At 34.4% G+C, this 24,224-nt stretch overlaps 1 protein-coding gene across 1 annotated transcript; it reads left to right on the top strand.

The window, feature by feature from the left end:
* The first annotated feature begins 5,128 nt into the window (after window positions 1-5,128).
* LOC134265748 (uncharacterized) lies at window positions 5,129-24,172 on the top strand. Its single transcript, XM_062747969.1, has 3 exons — window positions 5,129-5,572; window positions 6,095-6,271; window positions 23,642-24,172. Exons 1-3 carry the CDS (start codon window positions 5,129-5,131, stop codon window positions 24,170-24,172), a joined length of 1,152 nt encoding a protein of 383 aa, XP_062603953.1.
* Window positions 24,173-24,224: the final 52 nt, after the last annotated feature.

Below are 24,224 nucleotides of genomic sequence, written 5' to 3'. Positions count from 1 at the left end.
AAACGATTTAACAAAAAAGAAACAAATAAAACAGTCACGAGAAAAACAGAAAAACAAATTGTTTGGGTAGCAGTAAAGGGCAAATAACATATGTACAATGAAAAAAAGAAGGGATCATACTTGAACCCTAATAATATAGGATTGGATGCAAACAAAACTAAAGTACTAAACAAAAATAGTCCTAGACATGTTACGTGTAAAGGCATACACAGTCCGCTATATCCGCAATTTTTATGTATAATGATAAAAAGGGGGGATGGTAATAAATAGGCAGATTACAAGTGATGTAAGTATGTTAAACTCAAACATATAAATATGTTCAGCCATTTAAATCATCACCGAGGGTTGTACTTTGATCTCCAGTCACACCTTTATCACCGGTCATACCTTGATCTCCGGTAGGACTTGAGGTCGATGAGTCAACCGGGCTGGCCTTGACCACCGTCGAATATGAGCGCTCACCCTCCTCCATCTCATCATCTGCTACGTCACCTGCCAAACTGTCTTCGCTCACCAGATTATCTATATCGTTGATGTTTTAGATAATTACCCTTTTTTTGTCGTTTATCTTGACATAAATTTTACTGTCATAAGTCCAGCATCCCTGAGCTCGGTGATTACGAACAGCTGCTCTGGCTTTTGCAAATAGCATGGATCGTTTGCGAGTGAGGGCCTCATTTATGTAGATCTTATAAGTGTTGGTTGGGTTGTCATTCCAGCCTTTGAGATTACTTTTGTTGTTATAGACTAAGGCCTTGTCATCGTATCTAACGAATCGGACAATGATGTCTCTAGGTCTGTCATTTCGAGGAGGTCCTAACCTATGGGAGGTGCTTATAGCTCCTATATTCAGAGTGGCTTGAACTTGATTGAGAACACAGTTGTTGATTGTATTCAGAATAACTTTGGAAGTATCCTCGTTTTTCATCTCAGGAATTCCTGTAAATTTTAGGCAGGTCTTTCTTGAGTATTGTTCAACATCATCAAGACGGGACTCAAGATCGGAGACTTCTGATGCGAGTTTGTCAATTATGCTACTTTTGAAAGCTGGTTTGTTCAAAATCATATTTGTTGCCTGTTGTAATAGTGCATTCTCACTTGAAATATTGTCAAGGAGATCACTGAGATGGGATAGGTCTTGGGACATGTTTTGCGAGACATCAGAGTCTGAATTAGGCCTTGACCTCTTTGTAGGATGTGCATTTTGAAATGATTTATTGTATGATTTATTGTAGGATCTAGGTACATTGCCTCTTCCTCTTCCACCCATTGTTTTTTGAATGCAAAGATCACATTATAAATACAAACGATATACACAGTAAATTTAAGGCATCCGCTGTTGATTATACTATACGTGAAAAGTACTCAATAGGCTCGCAGTACCTTTGTATTGTGCGAATTTAAAATAATCACAAATATCCAGTTCTTTCATACTTTGAACACAAAATATGCTTGAAAGATAACATGGATTACCTTAAGGAGTAATATATGCAGTTGTGATCTCCATTTCCCTGAGAATTCGACAAAAATTGCGGAGCTCTTGTAAAACACAGCTACTCCATGTTTAGTCACGTGACACTTTTCAAGTTGCCTTGTAAAGGTCTTGAAGTGTTCAAGAAAATTTTGTTGTCAAGAGAAATATTGACTAGATCAAAATCAGGAATGGCTTAGGCCTATTAGTACGAAGGCTTGTAAGTGATAGGAATCACGAGGAATCTACAGGCGCTCTTAAATTGCATAATTTTTCAACTTTTCTCACCAAATATGCACACAATGTGATTTCAGATGATCAAGTTTGAGAATTTTCTTGCTAATAGAATGACTTTTCTACACTAAAAGATAACAAATCTGTTCGAGGTCACAAAATAAAGAGCTACATGTCTTGAATATCAGAGATTTTTTATACCCCCGCTTAAAAAGCGGAAGAGTATAGAGTAATCGGTATGTCCGTCCGTCCGTCTGTTATGCTTTGGGGTACCCATCTCTTATCCGCAATTCCTCTTATACCACTGAATGAAATTTGATGAAACTTTCACAGAATCTTTATTACATATTGCCATTGTTACATCCTATTTTACTTTTTGATCCGACACATCATATTTTGGGTTTCCCGTAGAAGAACATTGACACTATCATTATATTCATATGGGAGACCGGGGTATCCTTTAGTAAGCTAATTGCTCACAGTATCTTTAGTTCATTTTGCATATGGTTTTGGATAGCAAAATATACTTTTAACATCTGAACATAAATGTGTTGTTCCTTGAGTGTTGGTCGATTGATTGTATATTGTTTAACGCCGAGTCGGCAATTTTTCAGCAATGTTTCGGCGGACAATCAGTTTAAATAATCTAATTTTGAAGGATTTAGGTTTCTCTGGCGGCCCCCATTGAGCTTACTCTTTTTCGAACTCCAGAGAAACGATCTTTTACATGCCAATGGGGTTGTCATTCTTGACCCGGGGCACCATTTTACTTGAGTGTTGAAAATACCAAAATTCCGAAGACAGAGTGAAACATATACCAAATAAAGATGGAATAGAAAATGTTAGGGGCTAATACTAAGTTTTTATGAGTGCTAAAAAGCTAGAACAAAGTGTTCGATGAAATGGGACAAGAATTTCTTTAGTTATATTTTATGGTGTGCCGAGGGATGTTGAGGTAGAAGTGAGAGTTGATAATGTCAGGAATCGGGAGTGATTTTTGGTGGACGGGAGCTCAAAGGCTTTGGAACACGTACGGTCAAATACGAAGGGGGGGGGGGGGGATTTGGAACTCTTAAGTTGAGTTTGTTTTAACTATTTCCAGAAAAAAAAATGAATCTTTTCAAGCATTTTTTGTTCATATTTAATGGACTAATCAATATACTATATATATAAAAAACAAACTGCAATTTATTTTCTGCAAAACGAACCATAATTAAGCGGTTTCTACGAAATTCCACTGTATCAGACGTCATTTAGAATCGCCATTTTGAGCTAATTAACATAATTCAAATTTAAACGACTAAATTTTCCGATTTAAAGTGATCAAATTAATAGTTCTGTTGGCATGTTACATAGTTGTACTACGCTCAGTAAGATATTCAAAAATCCTTTCTCCTATGTAAACGACATTAAGAAATAGTTTTAAAAAAGATTAATATCCGCCATTTTGAATGGCCATTTTGACTTTTAACTTACAGCTGCGCCATCATTCAGTTGTAGAATAGTGAGATGCAGAGGAAAAAAATACAAATCTGCAGTGTATGGATATTATGTAAAATCCTGAACAAAGCGAAATATAGAACAATAGACCAAATAATCAGAGAAAATTCGAATGCAGTGTAGAAACGACCAAATTTTCTGAGTTTAGCTAAGAATGTTAGCATTCTATTATCAGTTTTATACTTGTATTACACTCAGTGAGATATTCACACATTATTTCTCCTTTGTGAACGATATTAAGAGAAATTAGAAAAATTGGACGTCCGCCATTTTGAATCGTCATTTTTACCTCTTTAACCCATTTTCATGAAGGCCAGCATATTTTTTCGGATTCAACATACTCGAAATAGGTTAAAAAACTATGCTGGACAAAATAATAATTATTTGCCGTTAGAAGTATTTTTTTCTATAAATCGGACCAGACTATAAAACCAAAGCATCACGTAATAAAAGAATATCAGGTCATCGATTTCATACCATGAAGATCAGCAGAATTTATTCGAACAATTTAATCTACCTGATCATTCTATTTTGTCAATGAAAGTTAAAATTCTCGAAAAGATGTATCACCACACAAATAGCCCTTCACTGAGTACACCTTTCCGTAAACAACGAGAAGAATTTTGGGTAAGAAAACTTGGGGTAGCCTTTCCCTATGGATGTAATAGCAATATAGATAGTGTTTTTCAACCTATATCTATCAGGGATGCAGTAATTGAAAAAAGTATTTGTAATTGAGTGTAATTAAATACATTTTTCAAAGTAATTGGAAGTAATTTGTATTTGAGTCTGTCTTCATTTACAAGGTATTGAATGTATTAAAATACATTTCAAAAAATATCATGTATTTTCAATTACTTTTCAATTACATTTTAATTACCTGTTTCAAGTTGAAAGTTTATAAAAAAGTTTCTTATTGATACAAAGTTTGTATACCCATACATGTATGACATGAGCTTGTGTTTGATCAATAATTAAATATCTCCTAATGTTTAATTTGGTTTGCTTCCCTTTTGCACACATTTGATGACTAGATACAGAACAATAGGTGTGAAATTTGTTTTGATAACAATTATAGTCTGATTTCTTGTAACATGTGTAAGGATTTTCGCTGCATTTCATTTCCGAATTTTTTTTATTTCATTTCCGACATTTTTTGTCTAATTTTGTCCAGATGTAAATTCCTCTCATACCCAAGGAAAAAACGTGGAATAAAAGTTCACTATAGAAAAAAATCTTATTCAGAACTGAACATGAATTCAAAAGTATTGGATCAATTTAATTTCACACAAAATGTTACTGTAAATTTTAAAACTAAAAGAAAACATTGTGAATCTTATATTTCTGATAATGATTACACTGAACTCAAAACTGTTACAAACAATTCTGTAGATAATACCGGAATCTTGTGTATCGGTTTATATATGTATTTGTTTTCAAGATTTTGTAAAAATAAAACTTAAGTAATTGGAATATATTTAATTACATTTGTCAAAGTAATTAAAAGTAATTAAGTACAGCTCCGTGTAAAAATCATGCAAAGGGTGATACGTGTATGTGAGGGTTCTCAGAATTTGATGATTTTTCCACACATAGTTTTCTCTTGCCCTATGAACTATGTATGCAAAACAAAAAATGTTTTGGTTTGTGGTTACTATGGAAACATGGATAAAAAAAATTCTTTTGCAACCACCAAATTTTCAACTTTGATAAACGAAAAAATCCTTTATATTTCCAGCACTAATTAAATGTAACTACTAGAGGAATTTCTTTTTAATTGCTTTTATTCTCAAGATAAACATCATGGGCGACTTCACTTGGAACTATTGTACATCGATAACTGACGTCATCTGTCTAAATATAACCCAAATTTGCATAAAATCAACTGAACAACGATAGTAGATACGCATGTTTTTTTCCAAAATGGCGCAGAAAAAGATGTTATGCTTTTTTATGTTTGAAAGTTTGTTAGATGATACTGAGGATGAATTTACATACGAATATAGTAACTTCTTACTTCTAACCGGGGCCGTTCTCCATCATTGCACAAAAGCGGTGTCACCACGAGTACCCGGTTATGTTGAAAATGTTATTCCTCTGTTTTCTACAGACAATTTTCGGTACCATTATCGTATAAGCAAAGAAATGTTCGAGGAAATACTCGTCAATATTGGTGCCTACCTCACATCTAACCACGGCGGGGGCATTGAAGGGATTCCTCCATCTAAGCAACTACTTGTATTCATGTGTTATATGTCAAATAAAGTGACAATGCGAGAAATTGGTCATTACTTTGACATAGGACAATCCACAGTGCATGGTGTGTTGAAAAGGGTCAACAGCGCATTCAACGAAAACCTTTCGAAGGTATTGTGTTAAAAGGTGGACACCTGAATTTTTTATAGTACCCCCCCCCCCTTCCACATAATTACAATGCAATTATTATATAGAAGTGTTGCATTTTTTTTATTTAGAGGATTTCCTTATTGCTAAAATTTGAGTTGCATATAAAAGTAGATTTAATCTTTTGATCTTGGTCTCTTAGCAAATTATAGTGAAAATCTAAGGCGTGTGTTTATTTGACATATCAGACTCAGAGGACCAAAGCTCATTTAAAAACAACTATGTGCTCTGATCTAACTTTTGATTTTGATACTACAATCTCCCATTTTAGTGTCTTGCCATTATTTCAATAGATCACCCTTGGCATGTCATTTTATACCTGTGATATTTTTAAGGCCATGTGAAAAAAAAAACTGATTTTGACCTTGAAGTCTTGAGTCATGTGAAGATTTTTTTTTTGCCTTCTTAAGCCAAGATCACACATGTACATCTCTACATGTACTAGTATATAATTTTCCTCAGAGATGTTTTTTACAATCATTTTAGATTATCCAATGGCCTGATTTCATCGAGCAACAGAGAATTGCACAACACTTTCAGCTTCAATCTGGGCTTCCAGACATAATAGGTGCTCTGGATGGGACGCACATAAGATTATCTTCTTGCATTGGTGGAGATAACGACTATATTAACAGGAAACATTACCCCTCAATACAACTCCAGGTGATAAACTAGTGCTAATTGTAACGGGGACCGTTACAGATGTTCCCCAAACGCTCCCCAGCTCCCTTTTGGTGCCATATTCCCTGTAAGCTTCATTAAATAGGACAAAATCTATGCATTTGAGACTTTAACAACGCAAAGTTCATTCAAATTTTAGCATTGCATGCGTGCGCATGTGAATGCATGTGCGTAATGACCATATCATCGTGTCTACACAATCTATATATTTTTTATATACTAAATATTAAAGTATTTAATCCAATAGTATTAAAAAATACGCTCATTCAATTGTATTTTTGATTTATCTCATTTCATGTGCACGCACGTGCAAACATGAGCATGGTGACCATATCTTCTTGTAGAAGTCCGTTACATCTATCTATGTTCTAAATCCCACCCCGTTTGGTTGAAAACCAAGGGAAATATAGCTGTTTAAAGTTTCAGCCAATCAGATTACAGCGCACGTACATGCACGTGTATGCATGTGCATAGTGACTATACCTTCTTCTAGAAGTTCATTATATCTATCTATGTTCCAAATTCCATCCTGTTTGGTTGAAAACCAAGGGAGTTATAGCTATTTAAAGTTTAAGCCATTCAGATTGCAGCACACGTGCATGCACGTGTTTTCATGATAATTGCTATATATCATGTTGTAGGATATCTTAATGCATGGCTATGTTCAAAATTTCATAGGATTTCGTCGAAAAACAAGAAAGATATAGAGACTTAAGTTTCAGCGAATCAGAGCGAAGCGCACGTGCATGCGCGTGAGATCTTGTTATTTTGACCATGTCATCTTGTCTACGCTACTAATATATCCGTACACTATAAATTTCAAAAGATTTCATAAAAAAAATAGAAAAGTTACGCCTATATCCATTATATTGGTCATTTCACGTGTTGCACGTGCGCGCTCTTGCAAGCACATGCGGGCAAAATGGCATGTTGACAATGTCATCTTATCTACATTTATAATATGTCTATATATTCTAAATATCAAAGCATTACATCAAAAAATGTAAAAGTTACGGCAATTTCAAGTATATTGGTCATTTCACGTGTTGCACGTGCGCGCTCTTGCAAGCACGTGCGGGCAAAATGACCTTCGTTCCGCAAATCTACATAACATGCCTACTTATCCTAAAAAGGTTTCCCCTTAATCGGATGTGTACTTTACAAGATCATTCGCGGACAAAATTTTCCCAAGAAGAAAAATAATAATAACTAGATGAGATCTCGTTGCGAGCAACGAGTGGGTCTTCCGTCCAATTCTTGATGAGATGAGATAAGATTTTGATTGCAATTTTTTTTCATAAATAATGATTTACCACAATCTGTAAAAAGACATTGAACATTTGAGACTTTTAAAAATCGGTATTTTGCCCCTAACGGCCCCTAATTTTAGGAATCCGCCCTCTTTATTCATATCATCTTAAAAATCTTAAGATTTTGAACATTTTTTGTTCAACAACTGTTCAGAAATTCTTTTTCGTTTTTGAGCTATAAGCAAAAGATATAATTAGGGGCCAACCTTTCAACTCCTTAACGGGGACGTTAAGCAAAAAAAGAAAGGTTGCATATTGTTAAAAACATTATTTTGAACAACTTTTGTTCAATATTTCTTATCAAAAGATTTCTCCCTTTCGAGATATAAAGCATCAAAGATTTAGCATTCTGGCCCCTTGTGGCCCCTAATTATGAACTATACGACATAAAAACTACAATATATAGTTGTAGATGGTTGAGATAAAGATCTTTGCTTCAGTAATGTATTACAAAATATAAGCTGATAAAGAGTTATCGATTGAAGACTTTTGGCCCCTCTTGGCCCCTAATTCGAGTGCCCAGCCCCTTTTTCGGGATCTCATCTTAAAGATCTTAAGATTTTGAACATTTTTTGTTCAACAACTGTTCAGAAATTCTTATTTGTTTTTGAGCTATAAGCAAAAGATATAATTAGGGGCCAACCCTTCAACTCCTTAATGGGGCCGTTAAGCAAAAAAATGAAAGGTTGCATATTTTTTCAGAACATTATTTTGAACATCTTTTGTTCAATATTGCTTATCAAAATATTTCTCCATTTCGAGATATAAAGCATCAAAGATTTAGCATTCTGGCCCCTTGTGGCCCCTAATTATGAACTATACGATATAAAAATCATAATATTTAGATGTAGATGGTTGAGATGAACATCTTTGCTTCAGTAATGTATAACAAAATATTAACTGAAAAAGAGTTATCGATTGAAGATTTTTGGCCCCTCTTGGCCCCTAATTTGAGTGCCCAGCCCCTTTTTCAGGATCTCATCTTAAAGCTCTTAAGATTTTGAACATTTTGTGTTCAACAACTGTTTAGAAATTCCTTTTCGTTTTTGAGCTATTAGCAAAAGAAATATTTAGGGGCCAACCCTTCAACTCCTTAATGGGGCCCTTTAGCAAAAAATGAAAGGTAGCATATTGTTCAAAACATTATTTTGAACATCTTTTGTTCAATATTGCTTATCAAAATATTTCTCCATTTCGAGATATAAAGCATCAAAGATTTAGCATTCTGGCCCCTTGTGGCCCCTAATTATGTACCATACGACATAAAATCATAATATTTAGATGTGGATGGTTGAGATGAACATCTTTGCTTCAGTAATGTATTACAAAATATTAACTGATAAAGACTTATCGATTGAAGACTTGTGGCCCCTCTTGGCCCCTAATTTGAGTGCCCAGCCCCTTTTTCAGGATCTCATCTTAAAGCTCTTAAGATTTTGAACATTTTGTGTTCAACAACTGTTTAGAAATTCCTTTTTGTTTTTGAGCTATTAGCAAAAGAAATATTTAGGGGCCAACCCTTCAACTCCTTAATGGGGCTGTTTAGCAAAAAATGAAAGGTTGCATATTGCTCAGAACATTATTTTGAACATCTTTTGTTCAATATTGCTTATCAAAATATTTCTCTATTTCGAGATATAAAGCATCAAAGATTTAGCATTCTGGCCCCTTGTGGCCCCTAATTATGTACCATATTACATAAAAATTATTATATAAAGTTGTAAATGGTTGAGATTAACATTTTTGCTTCAGTAATGTATAACAAAATATTGACTTTAAAAGAGTTATTGAATAAAATCTGTTGGCCCCTTTCAGCCCTTAATTTGATGAGTCAGCACATTTTTCTTGATATCATATTAAAGATCTTGATATTTTGCACAAATGTTGTTCAGTATGTTTTTACAAAATATTCATATTTTAAATGATATGATACAAAATGTCTCAAAAAACCACTCATAAAACGTGTCCTAAATTTTGACCCCTACCGAGCTTCCATACTAGGCACTTCCGGAAAATATCCTGACCCAGGTGCAATATGGGAACATGTCCTCTATCATCACTAAAAATTTCAGCTTTCTAGCTTGAGCCGTTTTTGAGTTCCATCACAGACAAGGAGGTCCTCTAAATTTTGATCAAAGGGCGATAACTCCCGACCGGAAGTGAATTTCCAAAAAATAATTTGCCGGAATTAACTTCAGATGATAACGCATCTACCGAGAAAATTTCAAGCAAATCGAACGAGCCATCTCCGAGAAATCTTCTGCACAAATTTTGTAAGAAGAAAAAAGAATAAAAATAATAATAACTAGATACGATCTCGTTGCGAGCAACGAGTGGGTCTTCCGTTCGATTTTTGATGAGATGAGATCAGATTTTGATTGAGATTTTCATTCTAAAGTAATGATTAACCATAATCTGTAAAAAGACATTGAATAATAAAGACTTCTTAAATCGACTTTTGGCCCCTCACGGCCCCTAATATCAGGGATCGGCCCTTTTTCTTTATAACATTTTAAAGCTCTCAGGATTATGAACACTTTTTGTTCAACAACTATTTCAGAGATTCTTTTTCGTTTTCGAGTTATTCCGAAAAGAAATATTAAGGGACCAGCCCTTCAACACCCTAATGGGGACGTTTAGCGAAAAAGTAAAGGTTGCATATTGTTCAAAACATGGATTTGAACATCTTTTGTTCAATTTTACTTATCAAAATATTTCCCACTTTTGAGATATAAAGCGTAAAAGATTTTGCCTTATGGCCCCTTGTGGCCCCTAATTATGTAATATACGACATAAAAATCAAAATATTCAGTTGTAGATTGTTGAGATAAACATTTTTGCTTCAGTAATGCATAGCAAAGTACTGACTATTAAAGAGTTATCGAAAAAAGGCTTTTAGCCCCTCTTGGCCCCTAATTTGAGTGTACAGCCCCTTTTTCTGGATTTCATCTTAAAGCTCTTAGGATTTTGAGAACTTTTTGTTCAACAACTATTCATTGATTCGTTTTCGTTTTCGAGTTATTCGCAAAAGAAATATTTAGGGGCCAACCCTTCAACTCCCTAATGGGGACGCTTAGCGAAAAATGAAAGATTGCATATTGTTAAGAACATGATTTTGAACATCTTTTGTTCAATATTACTTATCAAAATATTTCTCACTTTCGAGATATAAAGCATCAACGATTTAGCATTCTGGCCCCTTTTAGCCCTTAATTATGTAATGTACAACATAAAAATAATAACATACAGTTGTAGATTGTTGAGATAAACATTCTTGCTTCAGTAATGCATAGCAAAATATTGACTGTTAAAGAATTATCGAAAAAAGACTTTTAGCCCCTCTTGGCCCCTAATTTGAGTGTCCAGCCCCTTTTTCTGGATTTCATCTTAAAGCTCTTAGGATTTTGAGCACTTTTTGTTCAACAACTATTCATTGATTCGTTTTCGTTTTCGAGTTATTCGCAAAAGAAATATTTAGGGGTCAACCCTTCAACTCCCTAATGGGGACGTTTAGCGAAAAATGAAAGTTTGCATATTGTTCAGAACATGATTTTGAACATCTTTTGTTCAATATTACTTATCAAAATATTTCTCACTCTCGAGATATAAAACATCAAAGATTTGGCATTCTGGCCCCTTGTGGCCCCTAATTATGTACCATACGTCATAAAAATTATAATATATAGCTGTAGATTGTTGAGATAGACATATTTGCTTCAGTAATGTATAACAAAATATTGACTGTTAATGAGTTATCAAAAAAAGACTTTTAGCCCCTTTTGGCCCCTAATTTGAGTGCCCAGCCCTTTTTCTTGATTTCATTTTGAAGCTCTTAAGATTTTGAACACTTTTTGTTCAATAACTATTCAGAGATTCCTTTTCGTTCTCGAGTTATTTGCAAAAGAAATATTTAGGGGCCAACTCTCAACTCCCTAATGGGGACTTTTAGCAAAAATTTAAAGGTTGCATATTGTTCAGAACATGATTTTGAACATCTTTTGTTCAATATTACTTGTCAAAATATTTCTCACTTTCGAGATATAAAGTGTCGAAGATTTAGCATTCTGGCCCCTTTTGGCCCCTAATCTTGTATTATACTACATTAAAATCATAATACACAGTGGTAGATTGTTGAGATAAACATTTTTGCTTCAGTAATGCATAACAAAATATTGATTGTTAAAGAGTTATCGAAAAAACACTTTAAGCCCCTTTTGGCCCTTAATGTGATGAGTCAGCACTTTTTTCTTGATATCATTCTAAAGATATTGTCATTCTGCACAAATTTTGTTCAGTATGTTTTATCAAAATGATTATACTTTAAAAGATATGATGCAAAATGTCTTAAAAAATCAGTCATGATTCGTGTCCTAAATTTTGACCCCTACCGAGCTTCCATACTAGACACTTCCGGAAAATATCCTGACCCAGGTGCAACATGGCAACATGTCCTCTATTATCACTGAAAATTTCAGCGCTCTAGCTTAAGCCGTTATTGAGTTCTATCACAGACACGGAGGTCGTCTGAATTTTAAGAAAAGGGCGATAACTCTAGACCGGAAGTGATTTTCAAAAAATCCTTCAGCCGGAATTAACTTCAGATAATTGTGCACCAACCCTGAAAATTTGAAACAAATCGATCGAAAAATCTTTGAGAAATCGTCGGCACAAAATTTGTGCAGAAAAAAAGAATAATAATAAGAAAATTGAAAAAGAAACATAAGAATAATAGAAGGGTCTTCCGCTGAAGACGGAAGACCCTAATAACTAGATGAGATCTCGTTGCGAGCAACGAGTAGGTCTTCCGTCCGATTTTTCGATAAGATGAGATATGATTCTGACCATGATATTTGTTACAAAATAATATCATGACTTCTCTCGCTTGATTAAATTCTTTTGATTTATTCAGCAATCTCAAATACTTATAGATGAAAGTGATTTGGGCCCTCTCGGCCCCTAATTTGAGGGGCCAGACCCTTTTCTTGATTTCAAATGAAAGGTTTCGTGATTTTGAACACTTTTTGTTCAAGACCTATTCACAGATTTCTTTTCGTTAAAGAGATATCTTGCATGAAAATATTTAGGGGCCACCAATTCAAGTCCTTAATGGGGCGATTTTACAATATTTAAAACGGTGCATATTGTTTGGAACATTATTCTGACCATCCTTTGTTCAACATTGCTTATATCAAAATATTTCTCCTATTCGAGATATAAACCGAAAAAACACTTCATATTCTGGCCCCTTGTGACCCCTAATTTCATGATATATGATTAAAATTTTATACGATGTTGTTGCAATTCGTTAAGATGAATACCTTTTAATCAGTAATGTATTACAAAATATATATCAATAAAGAGTTATAGATGAAAGACTTTTGGCCCCTCTGAGCCCCTATTTTGAAGAGTCAGCCCCTTTTTCTTGATATCAAATGAAAGGGCTTTTAAATTCAAAGACTTTTTGTTAAACCCTTATTCAGAGATTTCTCTCCGTTGTGGAGATATGCTGAATGGAAATATTTAGGGGCTACCCCTACACGTCCTTAATTGGGCCAATTAAAAATACATTCACAGTATACATATCGTTTAGAACATTATTCTGGCCATCTTTTGTTCAATATTGCTTATCAAAATATTCCCCCCTTTTGAGATATTAGGCGTCAAAGATTTGACATTCTGGCCCCTTGTGACCCCTAATGACGTAGCATATTATCTCAATTTTATAATATATTGTTGCAAATCTTTAAGATGAATATCTTTGCTTCAGTAATGTATAACAAAATATTGATCATTATAGAGTTATAGATGAAAGACTTTTGGACCCTCTGAGCCCTTAATTTTAGGGGTCGGCCCCTTTTTCTTGATATCAAATGAAAGGTCTTGTCATTTAAAAGATTTTTTGTTCAACACTTATTCAGAGATTTCTTGGTGGAGATATGCTGAATGGAAATATTTAGGGGTCATCGCTCCAAGTCCTTAATGGGGCCGTTTTACAAAAATTCAAAGTATGCATATTGTTTAGAACATTTTTCTGACCATCTTTTGTTCACTATTGCTTATCAAAATATTCCCCCTTTTTGAGATATAAAGCGTCAAAGATGTGACATTCTGGCCCCTTGTGATCCCTAATTACGTAACATATAATCAAAATTTTATAAGATATTGTTACAAATTGTTAAGATGAATATCTTTGCCTTTGTAATGTATAACAAAATATTGATCAATAAAGAGATATAAATGAAAGAGTTTTGGCCCTTCTGAGCCCCTGATTTGAGGGGTCAGCCCCTTTTTCTTGATTTCATATGAAAGGTCCCGTGAATCTGTACAACTTTTCTTCTATATGTTTTAACAAATTATGAATAGATACGAAGATATAAAACAAAAGATGTCAAATTTTGTGAGATGTTTCCGAGACATTTTTTTGGCTCTACCAAGCTTCGGCGCCTTTTGCGCTATGAAAATTTGGACGCCTGCCTGCAACTCAGCCAACCTTCCCTTACTTTCACTGAAAATCTTGAGTCAATATTTTAAGTGGTTCCGGAGGAGTTTCCAGGACAAGCCTACCCTATAAAAATCAGAAAATCGTCCATATCTCACGACCGGAAGTGACGTCATCGACGACTAAAATTTCCGACAAGGTTCAGATAAATATTTATCAGATCTGAAAGTTTGGTGAAAATCGGTCGAGCCATTTTCGAGAACTCGCGTGCACAAAATCGGTAAGAAAAAAAAAGAATAATAATAGGGAAAAAGAAACCGAACGAAAACAATAAGGTCTTCCGTTGGAAACGGAAGACCTTAATAACTAGATGCGTTCTTGTTGCTGGGGCAACAAGCAGGTCTTCCGACCGACTTGTCTTTTGCAATCGATGCTGTGTCATCCCATGGAATAGATTACATAATGTATTTTTTTCGTTTATGTTCATTTACAGTAGTTTCTCAACAAAGATCGTGATTGTTCCAGGTATTTCACAAAATATCTCTAAATATAGATTTTAAAAATCGGCAAAATCTTCCACACATGTTATAAAAGAATGAAAAGTAATTTGCAACTGAAAAAAGACAAAAACAAAGAAAAAATTTGGGGAACGCCCCGAGCGGGATTCGAACCCCCGACAGTAAGACAAAGTTTGGTTCCGTCATATCTTTGCAATAAACGCACGCGTGAAAAAAATGAAAACATATATAGATATCTTTGAAGATGCTCTATAAACCCTGTAAATCCGACAGAAAAATATTGAAAAACAAAAAAGTTGAAAAATGATACTTTTTGAATTCACTTCCGTTTGCGATCGGAAGTAGGAACGACAAAAAAACGAAGGACGTTCGGCACATCTACATTTGATGCTCTTTCATGTCCATGAGTTTCAATGTCATATCTTTGGCCGTTTTCGAGAAAAGTAGTGTACAAAAATCCATTTAAAAAATACAAATTTCCCCCAAAATCGCGAATGGAAGCAAATTTTGAAAAAATGAAAAACACGTCTGGAGATATTAACTTGATCCATCTTTCCTGTAAAAATCTTTGAAATCTGTACAGACACAGCTGAGATATCGCCATAACTATGAAAAAAGAATAATAATAATAACTAGATGAGATCTCGTTGCGAGCAACGAGTGGGTCTTCCGTCCAATTCTTGATGAGATGAGATGAGATTTTGATTGAGATTTTTTTACAATGATTATAATGTTAAGAAAAACGATTATGCCGTTATGTTTTTGAAAAATATATTGAACGTTAAATAATCAGAAATTCGAATTCTGGCCCCTCTTGATCCCTTATATGAGGGGCCAGCCCTTTTTACTTCAAATCATCTTGAAGTTCTCATTCATTTAAACACATTTTGTTCAAGAAAGGTTCAGAGATTGTTTTTCGCTTTCGAGTTATTAGCAAAACAATAATTATGGGGCCAACCCTTCAACTCCTTAATGGGGACGTTTAGCGAAAAATGAAAGGTTGCATATTGTTCAGAACATTATTTTGAACATCTTTTATTCAATATTACTTATCAAAATTTTTCTCACTTTCGAGATATAAAGTGTAAAACATTCAGCATTCTGGCCCCTTGTGGCCCCTAATTATGTACCATACGACACAAAAATCATAATGTATAGTTGTAAATGGTTGAGATAAATATCTTTGCTTCAGTAATGTATTACAAAATATTAACTGATAAAGAGTTATTCATTGAAGACTTTTGGCCCCTCTTGGGCCCTAATTTGAGTGCCTAGCCCCTTTTTCTTGATTTTTTCTTAAAGCTCTTAGAATTTTGAACACTTTTTGTTCAACAACTATTCAGAGATTCTTTTTCGTTTTCGAATTATTTTCAAAAGAAATATTTAGGGGCCAACCCTCCAACTCCCTAATGGGAACGTTTAGCGAAAAATAAAAGGTTGCATATTGTTCAGAACATTATCTTGAACATCTTTTGTTCAATATTACTTACCAAAATTTTTCTCACTTTCGAGATATAAAGCGTCAAAGATTGAGCATTCTGGCCCCTTGTGGCCCCTTATTATGTACCATACGACACAAAAATCATAATATATAGTTGTAAATGGTTGAGATAAACATCTTTGCTTCAGTAATGTATTACAAAATATTAACTGATAAAGAGTTATCCATTGAAGACGTTTGGCCCCTCTTGGCCCCTAATTTGAATGCCCAGCCCCTTTTTCTTGATTTTTTCTTAAAGCTCTTAGAATTTTGAACACTTTTTGTTCAACAACTATTCAGAGATTCTTTTTCGTTTTCGAATTATTTTCAAAAGAAATATTTAGGGGCCAACCCTCCAACTCCCTAATGGGAACGTTTAGCGAAAAATAAAAGGTTGCATATTGTTCAGAACATTATCTTGAACATCTTTTGTTCAATATTACTTACCAAAATTTTTCTCACTTTCGAGATATAAAGCGTCAAAGATTGAGCATTCTGGCCCCTTGTGGCCCCTTATTATGTACCATACGACACAAAAATCATAATATATAGTTGTAAATGGTTGAGATAAACATCTTTGCTTCAGTAATGTATTACAAAATATTAACTGATAAAGAGTTATCCATTGAAGACGTTTGGCCCCTCTTGGCCCCTAATTTGAATGCCCAGCCCCTTTTTCTTGATTTCATCTTAAAGCTCTTAGGATTTTAAACACTTTTTGTTCAACAAGTATTCAAAAACTCTTTTTCGTTTTCGAGTTATTTGCAAAAGAAATATTTAGGGGCCAACCCTCCAACTCCTTAACGGGGACATTTAGCGAAAAATGAAAGGTTGCATATTATTCAGAACATGATTTTGAACATCTTTTGTTCAATATTACTTATCAAAATATTTCCCACTTTCGAGATATAAGGCGTCAAAGATTTAGCATTTCGGCCCCTTATGGCCCCTAAGTATGTACCATACGACATGAAAATCATAATATATAGTTGTAGACTGTTGAGATAAACATTTTTGCTTCAATAATGTATAACAAAATATTGACTGTGAAAGAGTTATCGAGAAAAGACTTTTGGCCCCTTTTGTCCCCTATTCTGATGATTCAGCACTTTTTTCTTGATATCATATTAAAGATCTTGTCATTCTGCACAATTTTTGTTCAGTATGTTTTAACAAAATAATTATACTTTAAAAGATATAATACAAATTGTCTCAAAAAATCACTCATGAATCGTGTCCTAAATTTTGACCCCTACCGAGCTTCCATACTAGGTACTTCCGGAAACTATCCAAACTCCCAGTAACATGGGAACATGTCTTCTATCATCACTGAAAATTTCAGCTTTCTAGCTCAAGCCGTTTTCGAGATAATGAACGGACAAGGAGGTCCTCTGAATTTTGATAAAAGGGCGATAACTCTAGACCGGAAGTGATTTTCACAAAATCCTTCAGCCGGTATAAACTTCAGATAATCCTGCAACATCCCTGAAAATTTGAAGATAATCCATCCAATCGTCTCTGAGAAATCTTCTGCACAAAATTTGTGCAGAAAAAAAGAATAATAATAATAATAAGAAAAGTGAAAAAGAAACATAAGAATAAGAGAAGGGTCTTCCGCTGAAGACGGAAGACCCTAATAATAACTAGAGCAAAGCTCGTTGCAAAGCAACGAGTAGGTCTTCCGTCCGGTTTTGACCGGAAGTGACGGAACAAAAGAAAGCAATGAGCTAAGTAGTTTCCAGTGACTTTATAATTACAATTTTGCATCAAAACCTTCAAAGAAAGCCATTTTTTGCTACTTCCGGTTTAACCGGAAGTGACGACGACGGACGGAAAAATTACTTTTTATGCTCCCAGAGACAAATGTAACCCAAAATCTTGTTGAGAACGGCAAAAAAACGTGTTTTCCGACTACTTCCGGTTTGGCCGGAAGTGACGTCGCTGGACGTATTTTGACGACTTCAATAGATTTAGCTTGAAATTTTGAACAACTTTGCTTCTTTGACGTATTACAAATTCTAAATACTTTTTGAGATATAAAGAAAAAACATTCGGCCCCTCTCAGCCCCTAATTTAAGGGGCCAGCCCTTTTTCCGAGGTATCAGTTGAAAGATCTTGGAATTCTATACTTTTTTTGTTCTACATGTTTTAACAAAATATTTCTAGGTAAAAAGATATCGTAGAAAAGGTGTCAAAAAATTGGAAATTCGCGATAGGACTTTTTTCGGCCCATAGCGAGCGCCGACGAGCCGCACTTCCGGAGAAAGAGAGTGGTGTGTGACAAAAGAGCACACGTTGCTCTATCATCGCTGAAAATCTCATGTTTCTGTCTTAAGGCATTTTCGAGAAAAATGATGGACAATGAGACCCCTTGAAAATCACTAAAGCGCGGAAATCTCAAAACCGGAAGTGACGTCATCAAAACAAAAAATTATATATCAGGTTTGTTCGATGTTCTATCAGTCCTGAAAGTTTCATGAAAATCTATCCAGCCGTTTTCGAGAAATCGCGTGCACAAAATCGGTAAGAAAAAAAAACAATAATAATAATAATAACTAGAGCAAAGCTCGTTGCAAAGCAACGAGTAGGTCTTCCGTCCTGTTTTGACCGGAAGTGATGTCAACAAATGAAAGCAAATGAGCTAAGTGGTCTCCATTGACTTTATAATTTTGATTTTGTATTTAAACCTTCAAAAATAAGCTATTTTTGGCTACTTCCGGTCACTTCCGGTTTGACCGGAAGTGATGTCAACGGACAGAAAATGAAGTTTTATGCTTCCAGATACATATGTTACCCAAAAATATCTCAAGAACGGCAAAAATATGCATATTCTGACGACTTCCGGTATGACCGGAAGTGACGTCGCCGGACGCATTTTGACGACTTCAAAAGATTAAGCTTGACATTTTAAACAACTTTGCTTTTTAGACGTATAACAAATTCTCAATACTTTTTGAGATATAAAGGAAATACTTTCGGCCCCTCTAGGCCCTTTATTTTAGGGGCCAGCCCTTTTTACGAGATATCATTCGAAAGATCATGTAATTCTACACTTCTTTTGTTCTATATCTCTTAACAAAATATTTGTATGTGAAAAGATATCGAAGAAAAGGTGTTAGAAATTTTAAAATTCTCGACATGTCCATTTTTGGACCATAGCGAGCGTCGGCGTGCAGCACTTCCGGTAAAAAAGAAATGCGTATGTCACATCTACAGACACTGCTCTATCATTGCTAAAAAAAATCAAGTTTATATCTTAAGCCGCTTTTGAGAAAACTCGCGGACAAACTGACCCCCTGAAAATCACTAAATCGCAAAAATCTCAAAACCGGAAGTGACGTCATCAAAACAAAAAATTATATATCAACTTTGTTTGATGCTTTATCAGTCCTGAAAGTTTCATGAAAATCGAGCGAGCCGTTTTTGAGAAATCCTGTACACAAAATCGGTAAGAAAAAAAACAATAAAAATAATAAAAATAGTGGAAAAGAAACCTAAGAATAACAAGAAGGTCTTCCGCTGAAGACGGAAGACCTTAAAAATAGTGGAAAAGAAACCTAAGAATAACAAGAAGGTCTTCCGCTGAAGACGGAAGACCTTAACTAGATACGATCTCGTTGCGAGCAACGAGTGGGTCTTCCGTCCGATTCTTGATGAGATAAGATTTTGATTGAGAATTTCATTCTAAAATAATTTATATAAGGATGAAGATTGTAAAGAAAAACAATTTTGCTTTCAGGTCTGTAAACATACATTGAACATTTCTGTAAACAAACAAAAAATCGACTTTTGGCCCCTCAAGGCCCCTAATATTAGGGATCAGCCTTTTTTTTTTATCTCATCTTAAAGCTTTTAGGATTTTGAACACTTTTTGTTCAACAACTATTCAGAAATTATCTTTCGTTTTCGAGTTATTTGCAAAAGAAATATTTAGGGGCCAACCCTTCAACTTCTTAAAGGGGACGTATAGCGAAAAATAAAAGGTTGCCGATTGTTTAGATCATTATTTTGAACATCTTTTGTTCAATATTACGTAACAAAATATTTCCCTCTTTTGTGATATAAAGCATCAAAGATTTAGTATTCTGGCCCCTTATGGCCCCTTATTATGCACCATACGATACTCAAATCATAATATATAGTTGTAGATTGTTGAGATAAACATTTTTGCTTCAGTAATGTATAACAAAATATTGACTGTTAAAGAGTTATCGAAAAAAGACTTTTGGCTCCTCTTGGCCCTTAATTTGAGTGTCCAGACCCTTTTTCTTGATCTCATCTTTAAGCTCTCAGGATTTTGAACACTTTTTGTTCAACAACTATTCAGAAATTATCTTTCGTTTTCGAGTTATTTGCAAAAGAAATATTTAGGGGCCAACCCTTCAACTCCTTAAAAGGGACGTATAGCGAAAAATTAAAGGTTGCATATTGTTAAGATCATTATTTTGAACATCTTTTGTTCAATATTACTTAACAAAATATTTCCCTCTTTTGTGATATAAAGCGTCAAAGATTTAGCATTCTGGCCCCTTATGGCCCCTAATTATGCACCATACGACACTCAAATCATAATATATAGTTGTATATTGTTGAAATAAACATTTTTGTTTCAGTAATGTATAACAAAATATTGACTGTTAAAGAGTTATTGAAAAAAGACTTTTGGCCCCTCTCGGCCCTTAATTTGAGTGTCCAGCCCCTTTTTCTTCATCTCATCTCTAAGCTCTCAGGATTTTGAACACTTTTTGTTCATGAACTATTCAGAAATTATCTTTCGTTTTCGAGTTATTTGCAAAAGAAATATTTAGGGGCCAACCCTTCAACTCCTAAAAGGGGACGTATAGCGAAAAATTAAAGGTTGCATATTGTTTAGATCATTATTTTGAACATATTTTGCTCAATATTACTTAACAAAATATTTCCCTCTTTTGTGATATAAAGCGTCAAAGATTTAGTATTCTGGCCCCTTATGGCCCCTTATTATGCACCATACGATACTCAAATCATAATATATAGTTGTAGATAGTTGAGATAAACATTTTTGCTTCAGTAATGTATAACAAAATATTGACTGTTAAAGAGTTATCGAAAAAAGACTTTTGGCCCCTCTTGGCCCTTAATTTGAGTGTCCAGACCCTTTTTCGTGATCTCATCTTTAAGCTCTCAGGATTTTGAACACTTTTTGTTCATCAACTATTCAGAAATTATCTTTCGTTTTCAGGTTATTTGCAAAAGAAATATTTAGGGGCCAACCCTTTAACTCCTTAAAAGGGACGTATAGCGAAAAATTAAAGGTTGCATATTGTTAAGATCATTACTTTGAACATCTTTTGATCAATATTACTTAACAAAATATTTCCCTCTTTTGTGATATAAAGCGTCAAAGATTTAGCATTCTGGCCCCTTATGGCCCCTCATTATGCACCATACGACACTCAAATCATAATATATAGTTGTAAATTGTTGAGATAAACATTTTTGCTTCAGTAATGTATAACAAAATATTGACTGTTAAAGAGTTATCGAAAAAAGACTTTTGGCCCCTCTCAGCCCTTAATTTGAGTGTCCAGCCCCTTTTTCTTGATCTCATCTTAAAGCTTTCAGAATTTTAAACACTTTTTGTTCAACAACTATTTAGAAATTATCTTTCGTTTTCGAGTTATTTGCAAAAGAAATATTTAGGGGCCAACCCTTCAACTCCTTAAAAGGGACGTATAGCGAAAAATTAAAGGTTGCATATTGTTAAGATCATTATTTTGAACATCTTTTGTTCAATATTACTTAACAAAATATTTCCCTCTTTTGTGATATAAAGCGTCAAAGATTTAGTATTCTGGCCCCTTATGGCCCCTTATTATGCACCATACGATACTCAAATCATAATATATAGTTGTAGATAGTTGAGATAAACATTTTTGCTTCAGTAATGTATAACAAAATATTGACTGTTAAAGAGTTATCGAAAAAAGACTTTTGGCCCCTCTTGGCCCTTAATTTGAGTGTCCAGACCCTTTTTCGTGATCTCATCTTTAAGCTCTCAGGATTTTGAACACTTTTTGTTCAACAACTATTCAGAAATTATCTTTCGTTTTCAAGTTATTTGCAAAAGAAATATTTAGGGGCCAACCCTTCAACTCCTTAAAAGGGACGTATAGCGAAAAATTAAAGGTTGCATATTGTTAAGATCATTATTTTGAACATCTTTTGATCAATATTACTTAACAAAATATTTCCCTCTTTTGTGATATAAAGCGTCAAAGATTTAGCATTCTGGCCCCTTATGGCCCCTAATTATGCACCATACGACACTCAAATCATAATATATAGTTGTAAATTATTGAAATAAACATTTTTGCTTCAGTAATGTATAACAAAATATTGACTGTTAAAGAGTTATCGAAAAAAGACTTTTGGCCCCTCTCAGCCCTTAATTTGAGTGTCCAGCCCCTTTTTCTTGATCTCATCTTAAAGCTTTCAGAATTTTAAACACTTTTTGTTCAACAACTATTCAGAAATTATCTTTCGTTTTCGAGTTATTTGCAATAGAAATATTTAGGGGCCAACCCTTCAACTCCTTAAAAGGGACGTATAGCGAAAAATTAAAGGTTGCATATTGTTAAGATCATTATTTTGAACATCTTTTGTTCAATATTACTTAACAAAATATTTCCCTCTTTTGTGATATAAAGCGTCAAAGATTTAGTATTCTGGCCCCTTATGGCCCCTTATTATGCACCATGCGACACTCAAATCATAATATATAGTTGTAGATAGTTGAGATAAACATTTTTGCTTCAGTAATGTATAACAAAATATTGACTGCTAAAGAGTTATCGAAAAAAGACTTTTGGCCCCTTTTTGCCCTTAATGTGATGAGTCAGCACTTTTTTCTTGATATCATATTAAAGATCTTGTCATTCTGCACAAATTCTGTGCAATATGTTTTCACAAAATAATGATACTTTAAAAGATATGATGCAAAATGTCTCAAAAAATCAGTCATAAAACGTGTCCTAAATTTTGACCCCTACCGAGCTTCCATACTAGGCACTTCCGGAAAATTTCCTGACCATGTTGCAATATGGCAACATGTCCATTATCATCCCTGAAAAAATTAGCTTTCTAGCTTGAGTCGTTATTGAGTTCCATCACAGACATGGAGGTCATCAAAATTTCGATCAAAGGGCGATAACTTCCGACCGGAAGTGAATTTCAAAAAAATGAAAAAAACGTATAAGGTTTAGATGAAGATACATCTTCTCCGAAAATTTCAAGGAAATCGGTCGAGCCATCTCCGAGAAATCTTCTGCACAAAAATTGTAAAGAAAAAAAAAGAATAATAATAATAAAAGTGAAAAAGAAACAATAGAATAATAGTAGGGTCTTCCGTTGGAGACGGAAGACCCTAATAAAGGTAAAAAAGAAACCGAAGAATAATAGAAGGGTCTTCCGCTGAAGACGGAAGACCCTAATAAGAAACAGAGTAAAAACAATATGTTCCCCAACTTCGTTTGGGGAACATAAATATGATACTGACTATTGAGTAAGTTACTACCTGCTAATGAATAACACACACTAAAAATATACATTTTTTTTAAATTACAGGTAGTAGTTGACGATGATTTAATGTTAAGGGACATATACACTGGTTGGCCGGGGTCAACTCACGATGCTCGCGTACTACGAAATTCAAGTCTTTTTACCAATGCTACAGCTGGACAGTACTTTGACGTGAATAAGTATATAATAGCAGACAGTGCATATCCATTAAAAGCTTGGTTAATAACTCCGTTTAAAGACAACGGTCGCTTAAACATAAATCAGAGGAGATTTAATCGAGTTTTGTCATCTGCAAGACAGGTAGTAGAGAGGGCTATTGGTCATCTAAAACAACGGTTTCGGCGACTACAAGAAGTAACGACTATAAGAATACATGACTCTGATGAGATTGTCAAGACAATTGTATCTGGCTGCATACTACACAATCTTTGTATCTTGCATCATGATAGTGTGGAAGATTTCTTAACAAATGATCCTAACGATGGCAATGGACACCCTAATAATTACCCCAACCTGTACCCTGATGGAAGAGATGGGGTGCAAAAGAGGAATCAGCTTGTTCAGGGACTTCCATGACTTTTTGCTTTTAGTTGCACAAATTTAAAACCATCATTGTTTAAGTTCAGAA

The sequence above is a fragment of the Saccostrea cucullata genome, unplaced genomic scaffold (assembly GCF_032062105.1).
Source record: "Saccostrea cucullata isolate Sc308-1 unplaced genomic scaffold, CSIRO_AGI_Scuc_v1 ctg1749, whole genome shotgun sequence".
Classification (NCBI taxonomy): domain Eukaryota; kingdom Metazoa; phylum Mollusca; class Bivalvia; order Ostreida; family Ostreidae; genus Saccostrea; species Saccostrea cuccullata.
The sequence above is the reverse complement of the archived record's forward strand: the minus strand, read 5'-3'. Positions and strand labels throughout refer to the sequence as shown.